This window comes from Vicugna pacos, chromosome 4 (genome assembly GCF_048564905.1).
Source record: "Vicugna pacos chromosome 4, VicPac4, whole genome shotgun sequence".
In the NCBI taxonomy this organism is placed as follows: domain Eukaryota; kingdom Metazoa; phylum Chordata; class Mammalia; order Artiodactyla; family Camelidae; genus Vicugna; species Vicugna pacos.
In genome coordinates this window covers 59,585,316-59,606,673 of record NC_132990.1, presented here as the reverse complement: position 1 = coordinate 59,606,673, position 21,358 = coordinate 59,585,316, and the positions used below count along the sequence as shown (strand labels likewise).

The window sequence follows — 21,358 nt, the reverse complement described above, 5'->3', positions numbered from 1 at the left end:
GAAGTGAGTATAATCAATGATGTGACAATAAATTAAATGAAATAGCAACATATTAATATCAAGGAAAGGAGACTTCTTGTTGGTTTAGCACGACAGATGCTATGACTAAGCTTCAAACTGAATTCTGAGATACACGCAAGCCAGGGCAAAAAAGGAAGTACAAGGAAGTAAAATACACAGTTCTGGCTCCAGGAAGGAGCCCCCTTCCTGGAGAGACCCCCCCCTTTTTTTTTTCTCCCTAGGCACTAAATTTTTAAAGCAATTTCTCACTTAAGATGTTTTTCAGAACAGTAAGTGATGGAATCATCAATATTTTTAACAAGATTTTTGGCAAGCAGATACTTCTGTAGTGAGTAAAATATGATGTAAGGTTGGGTGGGACACGCGCTAAGGTTGCCTTGACCTTCACGTTGTTATGCTCTTTTTTTTTTTTTGGACAAGTTAATTCTGAACTGCCCCCTTTCCCGTTTGCCAGTAAAGGCACGTCTTCATAGAGCTCCTTAGGTAAGCATCCTTCCATCACTTGTCACAGTGGGGCCAAACCAAACTTATAATCGCCAACAAGTACCAAGAATGCAGGGACAAGGCATTGCTGACTGAGGGTAGATTTATGTTCTTTGGAAGCAAGAGGAGCAGTTGGTAATGTTGACATTCTATTTGTGAAATTTGAGAAGCCTAACCAGCAATATTCTCTGGATAGAAGTCAATTAGCTTTATAACAATGTAAACAACAGGCAACAATACCGACAATGGATAGGATTTACCAAAGAGCTGCCATGTAGACACTGTGTATGTGCTATCTCAGTCCATTTCAAGAACTCCACACTGAAGTAATATTGCCCCGTTTCACAAAGAGGAAATAGACTTTCAGAGGTTACGTAAATTATCCAACTTCCCATAACTAGTAAGTGGCAGAGTCAGGATTAACACCCAGGTCTATCTGATGCTAAAGCAGGTGAATGCTCCAGAGTACTGATCTACGTAACAGAAACACAGAGAGAGAAAAGACTCAGGAATGGGGGGTTTGAGGTTTGGAGATATTAAGTACTGTATATAAACTAGATAAACAGCAAGTTTCTACTGTGTAGCACAGGGAACTATATTCAATGTCTTGTAACAACCTATAATGAAAAAGAATATGAAAACAAATATATGTATGTATATGGATGACTGAAACATTATGCTGTACACCAGAAACTGTCACAACATTGTAAACTGACTCTATTCAGTTAAAAAAAAAAAGCTTCAAAATAAAAAAAGAATAGGGTAATTAATGAAAGATGTCCTGGTCTAGGAGTTAAGACATCCAAGCATTTGGCCAACTCGGGCAAAATAGTCTTTTTTTTTTGGTTTCTAGTTTCCTTTAACTGGAAATTCAGGAACTGAGCTATAACTCCTAGGGCTCATTTCAGATTTAAAGTCTATGGTTACTCTTCTGATAGAACCAGAATTAATAAAACATCAATTCTACTTGAAATACACATTTCACTTGGCCAATGAACTTTATTGCTTCTACCTTGAAGGTACAGATGACTCACGGAATAAAGAGCTGGGATGTCTTGACAGGGGCTTAGTCCTTGCCGCTCTTGCACAGAAGTTGCATTAGTCCTGGAACTAACGTTGATAACTATTATTTGAGTGATTACTCTGTGCCAAGCACTCTTGTAAGAGCTTTACGTGTAGTATTTAAGTGTATTCTTTTGCAACATATGAGAGAGAAGGTATTATCAACCTCATTTTCCAGGAAGGGAAACTGAGCCAGAAGGTGACCAAGTTGACCTACCAGACATGACACGAGCGCTAAGTGGTGGACACAGGATTTGAACTCAGGCAGTTGACTCTAGACTCTGCCGCCTGTGTGAATAGCCTTTACACTTCGTTCCCTCCAAAAGACGTGCCCTGTACAGTGTATCCTTTGTGGAAATGAATATACTAATTAAAATGTGAAGTCATATATTTGATTTCTGAAAGGAACAAGTGAATGTTATTTTTGAATTCCATATCGCCACGGAGTCCCAGTGGTATCTCGGCAGGACTCAAAATAGCTACATTTTGAAATCAAGACCAGTGATGAGCTGGCTTTCTCTGTCTTGCACAGTGCCCGGAATATTGCTCGATGAATCTTTGTTGGATGAATCCACGCCTTAAAGAGAATGGATTTTTTCCTTTTTGTGTGTGTGTGAATGTATGTTTGAACTTGTGCATCTCATGTTATTACCTAAACAATGAAAATAAAAGCTTACTCCAAGTAGAGGAGGCATTTTTTTTCTGTCATAGTAACTTTTCATTTCAAACAATATAATGTCAATGTTGTCTTCATCAATTCTATCCTCTTAAATAATTGAAGACAAATCTTTGGAGCACATTTTTTTAACTGAAGTATAGTCTATTTACAATGTTGTGTTAATTTCTCGTGCACAGCATAGTGATTCAGTCATACAAATATATATTCCTTTTCATATTCTTTTTTATTGTAGGCCGTTACAAGGTATTGAATAGAGTTCCCTGTGCTATACAGTAGGACCTTGATGTTTAACTATTTTATATATAGTAGTTAAGAGCCCATTTTTTTCTTCAAAGCAATGAAAGAGGGCCTAACTCTTCTTGACCTTGAAGTATTGTATGTTCAGTGCTATAATCTTTATGTAACTTTTTTGTCCCTAGAGAACTTTACTGACAACTCTTCAACTAAAGGACCACCTTACTGTTGTTTTTTTGAAAGCACTATGGAACTTCTTAGGTGAGACTGCAGCATAATATCCTGTAAAGTCAAAACCAGTGGGTCAAACTCTTCTTTAAGAGCATGCACCCTATTAATCATGCAGGTTTAATTTTCCCCTTGGTAGCCCCCAGGGATATCAAAGGTTTATGCCTCTTTCCTTTCTTTGGTTTTTAAATACACAATGTACTCATGACAGCAAGTTAAACCTGTTAGTGGCATCAAGTAGGGAGAACTGATGCCGGGAACAGGACCACTGCAAATTTTGTTAAAACTGCAATCACTGTGAACACAGCACACGTTGGGGGGTTTAAATACCTCTCTCTGTGGCATTTGTCATATTAAGAGCTGCAGCATAAACAAAGGAAAAAGCAAATCAAATGTGCATAAACATGACATGATCACTTCCACTTTTCTAGATGCCGTAAGGAAATCTGATCTCTAGGAAAGAAGACAGCCAGAAGTCTAACATTTTTGAAACCAATCCTGATCTCTTATGATTAGATCGTTTGATGTTTGCCTCTGGGACGTCATAGGTGTGTTTCTATTTGTTTTGGTCTTTGAGAATTCTACTTATGTACAGCATAGGTCTGCAAAAAGTCTTCAACAACAACAAAAAGCCTCCAGTAGACCAAGTCAGCCTTAAGATACAGGGTGAAGCCTTTCAGATTGCAGAGAAAGGGACTGACAGCAATAAAGTGCCCTGTCCAGTGATGGAGATTCTTGCGCTGAAACCACTCAAATTTGCCACATGTCTCACCTGCCCCTCTGCAAAATGCCTCTCCCAAGTGTGGGGACAGGGGTCTATTTTTGAGGCTCCTTCCAAATGGGGAGTTGTTTAAACCCAGGGAAGCCTACAGTAAGCTTCTACCTGGAAGGGCTCTGGTCTTTTCTTGGTCTGCTTCTAGGGCTCTTATCTGCAGCTTGGTACTGGTGCCAAGCCACGTCTTCCCACTGGAGATGCCAAGAATGCTTGGTTCCAGCGTCTCTTCTGCCCCATCTTTTCCTTAAGGGCTTAAAGCTCCAAGGGCAAACAAGATAATAATTGAAAACGCAATCAGCAGGGAGTTCCGTGCATTCCAACATCCATCTCTTTCAACTTGGGTTTCAAGTATTCTACATTCAACCAGTTTCTGTCCACAAAGCAGGATTCGTCTGAATGTGATACTCACAAAATGTATAAGATCTGCCCTTCGCTCCAAATAAAGAAATCATTTCCTAGTAATTAAGTCGAAGAATATAAGGGAAGTGAAAGGGAAATATGTAAGCATATAAGGGAAATATAAGAAAATGAGATATTTGTAGTTTTTTTTATGGGTTTTTTCCCAGTGATCGAAAAACCCATCACAACAATTTCCAGCTATAAAAACAAGAGTAATTATATTATCATACTAAAAGTATTTAATTTCTATGGTGTAGTGTTTATGAAACACATTTCTTTTAAAGGGAGAATATCACTCTGGTCAAAAAAGGGAAAATAAAATACAAATCTGGTACTTCAACGTCACTCAGCGCCTCCCTGATGGCAGCCTCCTTTTGGAAACTTCAGCTCTGCCACTAAAGTCTTCACACTCCCTGGTGGGATCGCCCTGCCACTGAGTATCTGTCTCCTCCGCCTTTGGAGTACTCGAGAGAAGACTGTTTCAGTTAAAGATACGTAAGAGAAACAATATGGATCTTTCTTTGGATGCTCATCGTGCCTAATGTAGAACATAAAGGGGTTTGGAGAGAGACAAGGCTGTCTCTTGGCTTAGGAGACAATTCCTTCTATAGGGCACTGAAAATCACTTTGTCTCTGTTTTCGACCAAACAAAACGAATCCAGCAAATATCGTTGTTCAGTGGGGAAGGGGTGGGGAGGCTACATGGAATTATGCTACTGAAAATGATGCTTTCATCTCTGCAAGGAGATAATTAGAGGAAGTGATCTCAAACAGAAGGGAATATTTCTAGTTAAATATAAGGAAATCTGTATGAGCCAGTATGATTGATTTATCTTTGTTGATCACTGTAAATGCATGCTCATATTTGGAGACAGCTAAGAAATGATCTTAGCTAAAGGGCAGAAGCCACACATGGGGTCTGATCCACCTTTAAGACAAATCTCAATTTCAGAGACATTAAAATGCATAATAATGAACCGACAAATTAGCCAACGGTTATTGTAAGAAACCGATGACCCTGAGATTCACTCCAAATATGCTGAGATATTTTAAAATGGGCATTTAGAATCTGTGAAATATGACAGGCAGATTTCTCTGGCCCTCATCACGTTCTGCCATGAAACCTATCCTAAAGCCCATTGTTCCAGAGGACCCTGAGCCAGGGGTTAACCTTTCCAAAGAAGCCCCTCCACAGTTGTCAGATTGCCAGCTGTTTTCTGCATTCCAGGTAACTACGGAGTTTGGGAAACCGCGGAGTTGCCTGCCAACGTCAAATCAGAGTCCCTCTGTGGTTCTCACCCAGTGGAGCTTCACTTTTCTATGGGAACTTACCTTCGTTTTACTTCATGAGTCAGTAACACCCAACCAACTTTAGAAAATGTTCATTGAGAAATCAGAACCCAAGTGGAATTTTGGTTTCGATCCTCTGAGACACTATAGAACTGTAAATCTCAGGTTTCTGCCCATAAGTAAGAAAGACAAGTCCTGTGGGAGGAGAACTCACCAGCAGCGGCCGCTCTCTGAACCCCTTCACTTCCCACTCCATCTAGGTGGCAACCCTTCTTCCTCAACTCACTGTCTTTGTGGGTTAATGCCTTCCCTCAGGAAATGGTCCCGTGTTCTGTTTAGATGACCCCCCACCCTGAATATTCTTCAGCCAGTAGCCAAGGGCTGTGAATGACTAATCAACATAAGAATCGATTGCCTTTGACAAAACTTTTCCCATCCTTAAGTTTGCTCTAAAGCAGAATGGAGCCACAGAACTACAAAAATAATATGTCAAACCAATGGACAATGGAAAGGTTGATGTCACTTATTAAAATAGTGTGGTGTTTGGAAGAAATCACTTTTTCCAAAGCATAAGTACGAGCATTCATTCTTCCTACTTATAAAGGTCTCTTTATAAAAGTTCCAAAAATATAAAGCTATATAAAGTATATGATAGAAGGTAACCAGCTCCCCTACCATGTAATTCTATGTGCAGAGATGATTACTGTTAGCAATTTGGTATTTATACTCCAATGTATAAATATGTAACATACTGTTCTTTAGCTTTTTTTACTTATGAACACAATATTTCTAATGGGTTAATATTTCTAAAGAAATAGGATAGTGCCTTGCAGATGGTAAGCCTATGTAAGTATCAATTAAAAATAATAAAACAGCAAATAATTATATAGTGCCTACAGTGTGCCAGTATTAATGCATGTAATCATGGCAATGATCTGAGGTAGGAGCTATTTTATCCCTGTTTTAGAGATGAGGAAACTGAGGCTCAGAGACAGGAAATGGATCCAAGTCACATACATGATGGATAATTTCAGAAATTAATACACAATCGATCAATCTCATTCTTTTTAGTGGTCACACAGAATTTCATCACATATTATGTCAGTCCCCTATTGATGCCAATTGAAATTACTTTTAAACTTGTACTATTATAAACAACTTTATGATCATCTGGAGTATATATTTCTATAAATAATTCCCTTAGATACATTTTCAGAAGTTAAATTACTGAGACAAATCTATACACATTTTAAAGTTTGATTTTTATCGGGGAAAAAAACCCAAAAAACAAAAACATCTCCACTAGGCTATGCCAAATTATAAGAATAATTGGAAATGCTGATTTCTCCTCACCCTCTTCATTGCTGTTTTTCTAATTGTTGTTCTTTATAAGTAATCCGTCTTTTCTTTAATAATTTAAGATTATCTTTGCCTTTGTTCATTACGGATTTGGTTCATTATGATGAGTCTGGTGTGAAACTATATATCTGCTCTTTATTTTTACTATTAGGACTTGGTGGGCTTCTCATACTTGAAGATTTAAATTTTCCATCAGTTTGGGCAAGTTCTCAGTCCTTATACTTCTGAGTATAACTTCTCTTATATTTCTCCATTCTCTCTTTCTATAATTTGTAGCCTTAATTATTTCTCAAATTTCAGCTTCATCTTTCCCAATTCTCTTCACTGAATTCTAAATTCTGAAGAACTGATTTCTGATGTGTGAATTATCTATTTCTCTCTCATGTATCACTAGTCGTCCATTGACTTTTAATTTCAATCATTATATTTTTCACTTGTTAAAATTATTTATAATTCTTTATCAGAACTGCCTTTCTTCTTCCTAATGTATTTTTCTCTTTTTTCTTCCTCCTTTTGTGTCTTTCATTAGTTTAAACATATTTATTTTAGAGTATCTATTATATTGTGCTGTTTACTGAATTTCTTGGAGTTTAATCCCTTTGCACATTGTGTGAGCTAATTCTCATGCAAGGAATGTTGTTTCCTGTGGGTGCTATAATTTTGCATTGTGAACTTATCCTCAGTGTGGCTTTATCTGTGAAAATCCTGTGTAACCTGTGTAAAGTGTTTCTTTTTTGAGCTTTTTTGTTGTTATACTTTTGACCTGTAACTTTTTTTTTCTTTTTTAATTGAAGTATAGCTGATTTACAATATTGTGTTAGTTTCAGGTATACAGCAAGGTGATTTATTTATATTTTTTATGATTATATTCCATTGTAGGTTATTACATGATATTGAATGTAATTCCCTATGCTATTCAGTAAATCCTTGTTGCTTTTCTATTTATGTATTGTAGTTTGTATCTGTTAATCCAATACTCCTAATTTGTCCCTCCACCTTCCCTTTTCCCTTTGGTAACCATAAGTTTGTTTTCTGTGTTTGTGAGTCTGTTTCATTTTGTATGTAGGTTCATTTGTATTACTTTTTAGATTCTACATCTAAGTGATATCACACAGTATTTGTCTTCCTCTGTCTGACTTATTTCACTAAGTATAATGTTCTCTAGGTCCATGCATGTTGCTGAAAATCACAATATTTCATTCTTTTTCATAGCCAAGTAATATTCCATTTTGTGTGTGTGTGTGTGTGTGTGTGTGTGTGTGTGTATCTCACATCTTCTTAAGCTAATTGTCTATTGATGGGCACTTGGGTTGTTTCCATACTTGGCTGCTGTAAATAGTGCTGCTATGAATGTTGGGGATGCATGGTATCTTTTTGAATTAGGGTTTTCATTTTTTTCCAGATACTTACTTGAATATCCAGTGGGATTGCTGGATCTATGGTTGCTCTATTTTTAGTTTTTAAAGAAATCCCCTTACTGGTCTCCATAGTGGCTGCACCAATTTGCATTCCCACCAATCGTGTCCGAGGGTTCCATTTTCTCCACATCCTCTCCAGCATTTATTATTTGTAGACTTGTTGATAATAGACATTCTGACTAGTGTGAGGTGATACCTCATTATGGTTTTGATTTGCATTTCTCTATTAATTAGCAATATTAAGAGTCTTTTTATATGCCTGTTGACTATCTCTATGTCTTCTTTAGAAGACCTGGGGCTAATTTTTATGTTAATTTCTCCAGCTGAGGGTTCCCAGATTGGCAGTATGAATTCAAAAATCAAATGTATTGGAGGTAGAGTCCTGAGTGTTGGATATTCGTGCATAAGAAGACTTGGTTTTTCTTCTTATGAAAAGACAGACAGGTCTCTGTGTTGTCTTTCTATGCCAACAGATAGAATTTTTCTGGCCCATCTTTTCACTTCTGTGGTTCTCAGCTTTATGTAAGGGTGTTGATGCTAACTTGCACTTCACAGGGGCCCAGGACTTTGTCTTCTGTCCCTTTAAGAGACTTAAAACCAATCTTGTACATCATAGAAATAGGCACCTCTCTTTCCCTGCAGGACAGTGTACAACCAGCTCGTGATCTTATTGCTCTGCTTTTCCAATTTCTAGTCACTTTTGATTCCAGAATATTTGCATTTATCCTTATGAGTTTGTTTTATGACTAACCAAGCTTTCTGGTAGTAGGAAGATTTTCATATTATCTTGCCTGTCCTATGGCTGAAGGTCTAAGCGTTTAACCCTAGGTTTGTGTACTTAGTGCATAAAGATTCCATGAGTCATGGTTTTTACCATTTTCTTACACTATTCTCAAATCCTTTGCCCTATTTTCCTTCGTCACAAAACTCCAATGCCTATACCTTGCCTTTGGATTTGGCTCTCTACTTTTTCTAGCTTACACTGCTGGAGACAGTATAAGAAACCCTGGGGAAACACCTGCAATTAAATAAATGAACGTTCTTCTGTCTTCCCAGTTCTGTTCTCCGCTAAAACCTGAATGTTGCCCAGCAAGCCTAGTTGCCCAGTGAGTCATCTCCCCTATTCAGCTATTTTAAACCCTTTCCACTCTCCTCATCCCTCTGCCCCCCTTTACAGAAGTATTTTCAGAAGATAACCTTACTTCCTACTTCCTAGAGGAAACAGAGACCATCTGAACAGAGCTTTCTCAAATGCCAGCCAGCAAACTTGTGAACTCACTTACCCTAGAATACGCCCCTTTTCTCCTTCCTTCCTGTTACAAGGAAGGAAGTTTCCTCTTCCTGAATAAGTACAGTAATCATATAATTTACCGCCGAAGCCTGGATATTTTTGAAAGTAAAAGAAGGAATCTGTTAATAATGATTCCAGGACAACAGGTGTAAAGCAGAATTGTCCTGGGCAATCTGAGACACGTGGTCACCCCGTGTATAAAGCTGATGGCTGAGTACCTCTCTTTCGCCTTCTCAAGCATCACAGTCCCTTGAATATTCTCCCCTCCCCTGTACATTCACATTTTCCTTCTGTCCGGCTTCCTTCTCATTAATGTTTTTAATGTAAACTTTTTTTTAAACATTTAATCTTTTAAAAAGAGAAATCTTGCAAAACGACACTACCTACGGGCCTCCAACTACTGCTCACTTTTTGGACTCATCTTTTTTCTTTGCCAGATTTATGGAAAAAATTGTCTCCACCCATGTCTCTCTTTTTCCCTGCTCCCATTCTCCATCATTCACAGAATTCTGGCTTCTTTCCCCATCTCCGTTCTGACACTACGCTTGACAGTGTGACACATAATTCTCTTGTTCTTTAATGGAACAGACAGTGCTACTCCATTTCTTACGTGCCTCTATCTGTGCAGCCTTGAGTGAGTTACTGATCCTTTCTGTTCCTCCGCTTTCTAGAATTGTGCAGTGAAAGGACCTTCCTCACTGGCTGTTAGTGAAAATTAAATGAAATAATCCATGTGAAGCATTTAGCATTTTAAAATGTTAGCCATCTCATCGCTCATCCTTTTGGAAAGACCTCCCTGTTTGGCCATGCTTGAGTTAGATGATTTCCATCAGCGATTTTGCACGTCACTGTTTGAACTTTTTAAGACAAGACAGAAGGGGAGAATATCTTTACATGCTTAACCTCATCAGAAGCTCACGATGGCAGACAAAGCCCGCCTTTCCCTGACATACCTATTTGCTGTAAGTGTAGCCCAGCATCAGGCAGCACTTACAGGGCTCGCATTCTGATTTGCTCCAATTAATCTGCAGGCTTAACGACACAATACATAACAAACGCTCGTCTGTCCCACCTGACCGTAGCCCAGCTTCGTCTTCAGCCCTCACCATTGCCAAGACAGCAGGCATTTGCTGGGAAGGCACACTGGGATCTTTCCAGTGACTTCTTAGTTGCTTTTTTTTTTTTTTCACCTGCTCTGAGTCATTGGTTGAACTGGCCCTTCCTTTAAATAGGTCATGTCTGCATTCTCTCTGGTGGAAATGCCTCAACTATTTTCTTTAAGTGGAAGCCAACCTTTCAGAGCTTCAAGAGCCAAAACAGATTTGCTGCAATATTTATGTTCTAACACAAATTATTATAGTAAATGCTGGTTGTGTACCAGCCACTGTGCTAAGCAGGTCACATATTTTCACGTCTACTGACTACTTTAGACGGGACTAAAATGGAGTGGAAATAGACATGGGTGCCACAATGAGCATCTTACCTACTGCTAGAGTAACTTTAAGCTTTGATATTATGAGCTCTCAGTACCAGCATGTTTAATAAAATCTCTAGCATCTATTAATTGATAGAACAATGAACATGACCGTTTAAATGTTAGGAAGAGAGCAGACAGTATTCAGTTTTCCTGATCGGCATGATACAATACTAAATGGCAAGGCAAGACCCCAGTTAATTGATCTGTGTTCATTTTCTCTAGGCCAAACTAAAGCACATTGTTTCAAAATCTGTGAAGACAGTAAGCTAAACAATCAGTGTTATATGTTATAATCCAAAGGGCTCATATTTCATATCTTGAAGAGGAAAATCTTTGTGACATTGTACACAAATGGATAACATTAGTTCTGCATCACTCCACATATAATTCAAAGAAACACTGAGTCCAGGCTGATACTCAGTAGGTCTAAAATGGTGCCTGCGTGTGTTTGTGTGTTTGTTTATTTTTCCCTGATAAGTTACATCAGCTGGGTGTTGCAGACTGAGCTTTAAATAGCACTGATAATTTAAAAGATATTAAATTATAGCAGCGGTGCTAAAAATATGTCTTTTTTATATCTGACAACCACCCTTCCCACCAGCCTCATTCCTTTTCATGAACGGCTAATGGAAATGAGATCATTAAAGCTGTGAGAAGAAGATCTAGTTAGAAAATAAAAGTAATCTTCACAGAAATCTGTGTGATTGAGAAGGAAGAAATGTGGGAAAGAGCAGATTTTTAGCCTAAGAGAAGGATGAAATCAAAATTAGCTATGGGGAAGCTTTGAAGTCTTCCCTGATTGAAGTTGTGCCAAAGTGTGACAGTCCAACCACTTTATCAATCAGATAACAGAAAAGCAGTAAAAGTAAGTGATGATTGTTATAGTCAACATTTATTGAGTGTTTACAAAGGGCCAGACACTCTGCTAAATACTATCAATGGCTTATCTTTTTGAAACTTACAACAAACCCCACTTTACAGATAAGAAAACTGAGAGTCAGAGGTTAATTCTAAGTCTTGTAACAGGAAGAGCTGGGAAGGGTTTTGCACTCCGTTTACTCACCTAGTACAGGCGTGCTGCTAGTTTCTATTTTTAAGAAAATGTGATGTAATTTTAAGTCAAGAAGCATCTGACGACCCAATGATAGAATCCCTAGCTCTATCTGGATTCTGATTTCTCAGTGAAGATCTTTCGCAACCAGTTGTTGAGTTAACTGACTTAAAAGGAACATTTTTAAAAATGAAAAATATTTTGACAGTGTAACTCGTAGAAGTAGGACCATTGAAGGTTATACATTTTGAGTCAGTGTTTTCTGTTTCTCAACCCTTTGTGACAGAATACAATCTGTAAAAAAAAAAGGTACACGTTTTTCCTTTTGATACATTTTAAATACATACAGGTCTTTATGCTGAAAAAGATAAGATGAGTATCTTCAGATTGATAAACAAGGGAGAAATGTCCAAGCCATTAGAAGATGTTCTAATATGGTATCCTACTTTTTCAGTATTATAGTGAATTTAATCTGTTTTGATCAAAATTGAGCAATAGGTGGAAAATGACCTTTATACTAGGGAACTTTTTTTTTTCTTTTCAATTTTCCAAGTCTTGACCTGATGGTCTAATATCTGGGAGAGTTGAGGGAACTGAACTACCTACCGCATCTCTGCTTCGCAGGCTGAAGTCCAGCCTTCCCAGCAGCGCACGAGGCCCCCTGGTAACACCGTAATGGGAAGGAACGCAGCTCCTTACCCTCAACTTCCAGCTTCACCAGTTTGGAATAGGCCGTCCCGAGGCTGTTCTTTGCCACACATCGATAATGTCCTGCATCTTCCTTTTGCACATTGTGAATCCTTAAACTCCCGGATTCCAGAACTGCAGTGCGGGGGTTTTCCTGCCAGGCATAGGGACATGAATTTAAAATGTCTGTGGGTTTGTTGAGGACATATGTGATATATTTCATCAAGTCATCATTATCACACTGATCAGAAATAGCGTTTTAACATTTATTTGGCCTTTATTATGTATAACATACAATAATAAATAAGATCATGTAAGATTACCAATTTTTATTTTCTTTTATGACATGAGGACACAAAGGCTGATCTGATGTCCTGAATCAACAAGCCTTATTTTAGGAATTTACTTGATTTCTAAAAAGTCACATCCAAATCTGTTTCATTAAAAAGCATTGTTTTAAACACCATATTTACTGCCTACATGGTATTCTTAAGGGAATATATGTCCTTTGAAAAGCTGGGAAATGGTACAAATAATATAAAATTTGGTATTTATAGTTAAGATATTACATTTATCTTTTCTTTTGGGGCTCTATATTCAATAGTCTATGTAGAACCACCCCTTGCTTTTATTACAGGAAATACTTATAACAAAAGGAAAGACAGAGAATTATATAGAATATTATTCAAGTTAAAATTATTTATTTTATTTTAAATAAAACAAATTCTTATTGATATTATACTTCATTTCAGTTAATCGACATATATCAGCACCTGTGTATTCCCCATGGAATACTCTGAGTATAGTAATATGAAAAACGTATTATCTGTGACCTGGTTGAGTTCATAGTTGGTAGGTTACATGAGGACAGAAAGATAGAGTGATAATGCAGTGTAGTAATTTATCAGTGAATGCAGGTATGAGATATGAACGCAGAATACAATGAGCATGGGCATAATTTCTGGTCTAACTGCCCTGTGTGACTGAGGTCATTGTCAAGGTGTTCGTTTGCCGGTCTTGACTCTTGATGCTCTAACTTCACTCCAGAATGTTCTCATTCCTTTTCTTCCAAACCTCATTTCTCTCTCTCCTCCCAGAAACTATTTGTCAGGTCTAAAGCCAAGATTTTAGTTCTGTCTTTTTCATCCCTTGAATCTCAAAGATTCAGTGTTAAACAGTAAATGATTCAAATACCAACCAACCAACAAAAAAGACTCTAGCTTTGCTTGGCTTGGTTTGGCTTCATTTTTCATCCCTAATACTCCTGGTTCCCATCTCTTTTTTCTCCTACTCAGCCCCAACTGGAATGCCTTACAATTTGCTTGTATGGGAACAGAAATATTTAAGTTCAGTTAAAATGTTGTACATGGACAAAATTTTATGCTAGAAGTTTGTAAGCGTGTAACTGAGTTCACAAAGGATTGTTGTATTTGGAAATGTGTTGTACAACCATGTTTTAACATAATAATCACTTACCCTGAGAGCACTGTCCTCCTTGATCCACGACACTGATGGCTTGGGATTGCCCATCGTGGTACAGGGCAGGACTGCCTTTAATCCTTCTATTATTTTTACATTTATGGGAGGACGAGTTATTTTAGGTTCTAGAGGGAAATGAAAATTAAAAATTAAAAAGGCCATATAGCTTTATTATAGTTAGAGTTTCTAACTTTATGTTTAATTCTAAATATCCATTAAAAAATATTTGTAGGTGTATTACATTACGGAATTCACCAAGGGCTAAGACATGTTTGTAGTGGGTATCAAAAAGAAATCATTTTAAAAAGTTTAGGTTATCTCTGTTTTATGTTTTAAAAAAAATTTTATTGACGTATAGTCAGTTACAGTGTGTCAGTTTCTAGTGTACAGCATAATGTTTCAGTCATACACAAATGATAAATGATGGAGAGGGTGTGGGAAAAAGGGAACCCCCCCTACACTGTTGATGGAAATATAGTTTGTACAGCCATTAAGGAAAACAGCATGGAGATTCCTCAAAAAACTGAAAATAGATTTACCATATGATCCAGCAATCCCACTCCTGGGCATGTACCCGGAGGGAACTCTAATTCAAAAAGATACATGCACCCCAATGTTCAAAGCAACACTATATACAATAGCCAAAACATAGGAACAACCAAAATGTCCACTGATAGATCACTGGATAAAGAAGCTGTGGTATATTTATATGATAAATTATTTTTTCTGTTTTATCTTATTTGAAAAACAAATTCATAAAACACATTAGGAGCTTGAAGTTATCACAGTATTTTTCACTTTAAAAAATAGTTAATAAAAAGTGGATTAGATTGTTAATGTAACAATTCAACATTATTTAATTCAATTCATAGCAACAGACATAGAAACATATTCAAATAAATTTTTGGTATGTTTATATTTTTACACAATTCTGAGTAATGACCTTCTCACCCTTTAGTGTTCATCTTAATTTGACTATTAAATATGATGATTAAAAATGAGATACATTTATCCTCTAGAAAATAAACTAGACATTATTTGTAATGAGAGAAATTCTGTCATATGATTGAGAAACTCTTCTATGCAAAGCAAACTTGTGTGTCCTGTTCTGTGAAACACACAAGTTAATTTTTTCAGAAGAAATAGTTTATGTCAGCTAATGTTTATTCTCCAATACTGAGCTTTCAGAGGAAGGAGTTATTAAATCTGATGTATAGAAAAATGGACACTTCAGGCTGCCAGTTATTTTACTATCTGAAACATTCATAAAGTAATGAAAACTGTATTTACATCCTTAGGAATCTTATGTTACAGATGCAGAACAGAGGGCTGTCTTTGCAGGAGAGACTACTGAGGAATGGATGCATTTTATTTCTGTCAGGTCACGTGCCATGATCAATTTGTTACTTTGACATAGAAGGGCATGAAATAAGGATTTTTTTCCTTCTACTTCAGTTGTGTGTGTGTGTGTGTCGGGGGGTGTGGTTTGGTGGCAGTTGTGATATTTGCAAAACTGCAAGGTGTATTTATTTTAAATCTAGGCATTATTGCCATTCTGAGTTGGTATGATCTTGTATTGTGGCAAAAATACAAGACAGACTTCAAATGTGTTACAGAAAAATATCAGCTTTGTCCCTGCCTGCTATCTAAATTGGGTTCTCATACAGCTACCTAGCTTAGCTTATGAGTTGATACACCTGTGATGTATCAAAGAGAATATTTCTTCCATTGGGCTCCCTAAACTGATCTCTGTGGCAAAGGGATCATAGATAATGTCTTGGGCAGAAAACCTCTGTTTTAAGAAAGTAACTCCTTTCTTCTCAATGAAATAGGTGTCTTGGTCATCCGTTGGGGACGGGTCAGGAGAGCCTTTGTGGGTAACTGAATACAAAGTAAGCTAGGAATGAATTGAGGGTTGATGTGGAGCCATGGGTTCCCCACTCTAAGGGAGCATGATTCGGGTGGAGCCATGACACTGACTAATCAGAGCTGGTCATCCTGTTGACGCAGGATGATGGAAGTACCCTGCTATGCCAGTACCAACTGAGCCCTCGGTTGATGGACTGTAAGGAAGCTGGGGGAGGGAGATCCTGGGGGAGGTCTTAGGGAAGTTGGAGGAGTGATGGGGGTGGGGACCTTGAGGGTCTCAGGAAGCAGCTCTTTACCAAGCAGTGTGGAAGCATTCCAAAATGTTAACAGCTGGGATGGCCACACCAGTGTATACCCGCATGAATAGGTGAGCTTTCCTAAGGAAAGAGTGGAGAGAAGAAAAGGATTGAGGATAGAATCAAAAACAAGGATATTTAGTGCCAGAAAGAATGGGAGAAACATTCAAAGGAAAAATAGTGCCACAAAGTAGTGAGGTACTTAAATGAGCTCTGTCTTCAAAATCAAGGCCTCATTCTTCAACAAAAGAGAACGTCCCAACTTCCATACCTGATATTCTCACTGCCCCACATGCTAAAAGAAAGCCCGCTTGTGGGTACCCCCGTACCTGCTTACTCACAGAACCCCCAGATCTGCTTTGCCACGATGTCCCACTAGCCCCACTCCATACCTGTTATACTCAATCTCGGGCATCATTTATAAGTGTGAGCAAACTTAGAAGGTTAACAGACATTTGAGAAAAACCATGAACATGAAGGGAAAAAACAGAAAGAAAGAAAATAAAAACTTAGCCAGAAGGAAACAGAAATAAGGCAGGAAAAGAAGAAAATGATTTTCAAAAATGCATTAGTGGTACCTTTAGTGAGACTTGAGTGAATATTGCATCATACAACATACAGAGTTTGCTACCAATAAAAGGAGTGATCAGGGAAGAAATAATCCCTAGAAATTAAACATATGGGTTTTTAAGATCTTAAGTACTCAATATAAGATCAGAGTATCAGAGGTCATAGTGAAGACCAAATTCATGATATAAAAGGAAAAGTCAAATAAATCTCCCAGAAGATAGAGTATCAAGATAGATATGTAGAAAATGTGAGGAGGAAAAATTAGAGCCATAAAAAAATGGACAAAAAAAGAAACCTAATATTTGTTAATTAAAAGTGCAAGAATAAGATAGAATTAAGAGGAAGAAGGTAGGAAAAAAAGTATAGCCCATTTTGAAAAAGTAAAACAAAACCCTTTGGGTTTTAGATCAAAAGGGCTCACCTAAGACTAAGTGGGAATAAAAAAAAGTATTAATAAAAGACAGTGATAATAACATACCTAATGTATTCTTATCTATTTGAAAATTTTAAGAATTCTAGAAATAAAGAGAAAAATCCTGGAAATTTTAAGACAGATAAACATCAGATTTACCTGTAAACAGGTAAGAGAGATTTCTCACCTACAACGTAGACTGTCATATGACAATGAATAATTGTCTACTAAAACCTCAGTCAAGAGCCTTTTAAAACTTTCATCTATACCTGAAATATTACCCAAGAGTGAGGGCAGAGTAGAGACTTTCAGCCATGCAAACATTCAGGAAGTGCATCTCACACTGAAAAGAAGCAGTGGATGATCCCCTCCAGAAAGCAGTAACAACAGAGTAAAAAGATCAGAGATACAAGAAGCAGGGATGTAAGTCCACAAGAACAAAACTCACAATAAAGGTTCCAGGTGGAACTGGATTCTCCTGCTTTGTATGGTGCCAACATGCATGTGATTTTTCCCACCAGCAGCGTGGTGTCAGAGAGGGGAAAATGAAGGTTATATTATTACAGGGTCGAGAGCAGCAGATGCTACAGCACAGGGGTTCACAGATCTGAGGACGCTGGTGAGGGGTGCTTGATGCTACCGCACAGGGAGGAGAGAGAACTAAGTGGAGAGAGAACTGAGTGAAGTCCCCGCTGGGAGTCGGTGGAACAGAGGACAGCAGAGTCAAGGGCAGGAGAACGTAACCATGTCGGTGACAGTATGGAGTGAGAGGGAGGCAGGGAGGGAGAGAGCTAGACACTGTTCTTAGCTGAGAAAGAGACAGGTGGAGTTTGTGCCTCCTGTTTGGAGGCAGATCATGAGTGTGGGAAACTGCTTCCCTCATCGGACAGAGCTGGAAGTGTCCATGTTCAGAGTGTGACATACTGGAGCTTAAGATTTGAAATACAGTCCGTTTCCTGGGATGACAAGGTCCCAGATTGGGTCGACTGATAAAGAGTTAAGGCAAACATCAGCGGACTTGTGGAGGCCAAGGAGCTGTAGGATGAAGTGGGCAGTCACTCTGTCTCATGGCTGTTAAAAATCCCTCAGGATCATGGCAGGAGTAGGAGTGGATAGAAGGATAATAAATCTGGGATTAAAGTCTTTCATAAATACGGGAGAGGACCTAGAAGTGAGTAGATGACTTGATGAACAGGGTTAGAGAGAATGATCAAAATGGCACAAGCCCTCACGAGAGGAAAAGTTTTGCACAGGAACACAAAATATAATGGCTTATTTGCAGCTATGTGGATGGACCCAGAGATTATCATACTAAGTGAAGTGAGTCAGACAGAGAAAGGCAAATGTCGTACGATATCACTTATATGTGGAATCTAAAAAATGATACAAATTGATTTATTTACAAAACAGAAACAGATTCACAGACATAGAAAACAAATTTCTGGTCACCAAAGGGGAAGGTGGTGGGGGAGGTATAAAATAGGAGTGTGGGACTAGTTGATACAAACTACTGTATATAAACAGATAAACAGCAAGGACCTACTGTATAGCTCAGGGAACTATGTTCAACATCTTGTAATGACCTATAATAGAAAAGAATCTGAAAAATATATATGTATATGTATGACTGAATCACTTTGCTGTACACCAGGAATTAACACAACATTATAAATCAATTATTCTTCAATTAAAAAATATATACATATAATGGCTTAGAAGCAGCAATTAACCATCATATGTGCCAGCCTTGTTGACATGAAGTGGGGAATACTAAACAGCTTCCATTTAAGTAGAAGAGTCACTCAAATTTGAAAAGTTGCTCAAGAAAACCAAGTTTGAAATTAGGAAAAAGGGTAGAAGTGTCTGCCATGAGGTTAGAGATTAAAAGGGTGTTTGGTTGTAATGAAACGGTTTTAAAGACACAGGGTAAAAATTGTAGAGAGAAGTTCCCTGGTGAAAGGCATCAGGGTGGGGCAAGCAAAGAGCCGTATAAAGGCAAGAAAATGCGAGAAGATGGGGAAGTAGGATGCTTGCCCGTAGGGTAGTGGTTGATGGCAGGAATAAGGGGTGTGGAGCTAACTGCCTCAAGGTTGTGACTGGAACTTGAGCTTGTCTTGCTGCTTGAACCTCCAGGTATTCTGGAGGCTCTGTTTATTGCCTACTTGGAAGTGTACCAAGTCAGCTTGGAAATCAATGGAAATCAATGGATTCTCTTTCCTACTCACTCATCTTCACTTGCAGAGCCCCGCAGCTCTCGGCAGCCCCTCCCACGCCGTTGTTGGCGATGCAGCAATAAATGCCGTCATCGCTGTCTTCCACACTCAGGATGGTGAGGAGTTGACCGTTCTCCCGGATGCTGTACCGCGTGTCAAAGAGCCTGTGGGTCACAGAGGAATATGGCAGGTTAGGACCTCACCTATGAACTTTTTTTTGGTGATGATTAAATGATAAAACAGATGATTTGTCAGTGGAGGAAAAGCTAGCAGGAAACAAGTGAGTTCTGAACGACAGAGTAATCTTATTTGGTAATTTAAAGCTAATATGACATTCTTGTCTTTCCTAGTCTCCAGTAATCAAAGCACCACTGAGTCCTTCAAAAATAATTTCAAAAGGTTATACCTATTGATAAGCCCACATGTAGTATTTACTTTATTTAGGGAAGTCTATCATTCTCCAAGATATGTAAGTATTTCCCCATATTTACTGGGAAGTAGCGCTGGATAATGAACATGCACACATAAAATGCAACTAGCAGAAAGGGATTAATGGGTACACACTACTATGTATAAAATAGATAAACAGCAAGGGCCCTACGCACAGCACAGAGAACTATATTCAATATCTTGGAATAACCTATAATAAAAAGAATCTGAAAAAGAATATATATGTATAGCTGAATCGCAAAGCTGTACACCTGAAACTAGCATACATTGCAAATCAATGATACTTCAATTTTTTTAAATAATGAAAAAAGAAAGGGTTAAATATTTATAGAGGTCATTAACAGTTAACTAAGTATTTGTTCATTCATTAACCAAATATGTGTTGAGTGCCTAACAAGTGCCGGCCACAGTTCCAGCTCCTCGGGACACACGAGGAGGCAAAACAGGCTCAAACTCTAAAAATGCAGGTCTTCCGTATATGATCTCATTAAAGGACATGAAACATGTTTGTTGAGAAGGGAATTAGGATAACAGAAAGAAATCTGAGGGGAAGCATCAGTGTAAAAGTAAGTTTTATGACAGAAATAGATTTATAGACATAGAAAACAAACATAAGGTTACCAAAGGGGAAAGGGGGGATGAATTCGGAGTTTAGGATGAACAGATTCACACTATAGTATATAAAAGAGATAGACAATAAGGACTGCATAGCACAGAGAACTATATTCAATATCTTGTACCAACCTATAATGGAAAAGAAGCTGAAAAAGATTCTACGCCTAAGGAATATATTTGTGTGTGTGTATATATATAACTGAATCACACTTTGCTATATACCTGAAACTAACAGCATTGTCAATCAACTATACTTCATAAAAAAGTGGGTTTTAGGACCAAATAAAGGTTTTTATGCAACATGTGTACATTAGGCCGAGGAATGCCCCCTCTAAAGATCCATGTGTTAATCCCCAGAAACTTACATGGCAAAAGGGATTTTGCAGATCTCAAGGATCTTAAACTAGAGTATCATGGATTATCCAGATGGGCCCCATGTAATCATGAGGGTCCTTGGAAGATGGAAGAGGAAAGCAGGGGAATCAGAGGATGAGATGTGACCATGGAGGCGGAGGGTGGAGTGTCACAAGTGCTGGCTTTGAAAATGGAGGAAGGGGCCAAGCAGTGCAGGCAGCCCCTAGAAGCTAGAAAAGGCAAGAAATCATATTTTCCTCTAGTACCTCCCGTCCGGTCAATGTCTCAATTTTAGCTCAAAGAGACTTATTTCAGACCTCTGAACTCTGAACTAATTTCAGAACTCTGAACTGGAAGATAATAAATTTGTGTTGTTTCAAGCCCCTGCGTTAGTGGTAATTGATTACAGCAGAAATAGGAGACTAATTTAATGTGAAAACAAAAAGTATAAAGGAAATGGATTCTTGTCAGGTGGCTCCCATCACATACTTGATCTTAAAGAGGAATAAAGAGATGTAGTAATTTTGGTCTAATGTGACTAAGATAATATAATCACCAAGTAGTTCATTAAATCACATTAGATAATTGAAGATAGCCATGACAATCACATGTAATTTTAGTCTTTTCTTTTGCTGTATATAAGTTT

At 38.0% G+C, this 21,358-nt stretch overlaps 1 protein-coding gene across 1 annotated transcript in view; it reads right to left on the bottom strand.

Annotated features, from left to right (window-relative positions):
* The window catches only part of MUSK (muscle associated receptor tyrosine kinase), an 87,158-nt gene that overhangs the window by 52,254 nt on the left and 13,546 nt on the right, over positions 1-21,358 (bottom strand). The window contains exons 3-5 of the mRNA XM_072958988.1: positions 19,306-19,457; positions 13,931-14,058; positions 12,467-12,608 (exon numbers count right to left, since the gene is read on the bottom strand). Of these exons, the coding sequence (XP_072815089.1) occupies positions 12,467-12,608; positions 13,931-14,058; positions 19,306-19,457 (422 nt within the window). The remainder of the gene's footprint in view (positions 1-12,466; positions 12,609-13,930; positions 14,059-19,305; positions 19,458-21,358) is intronic.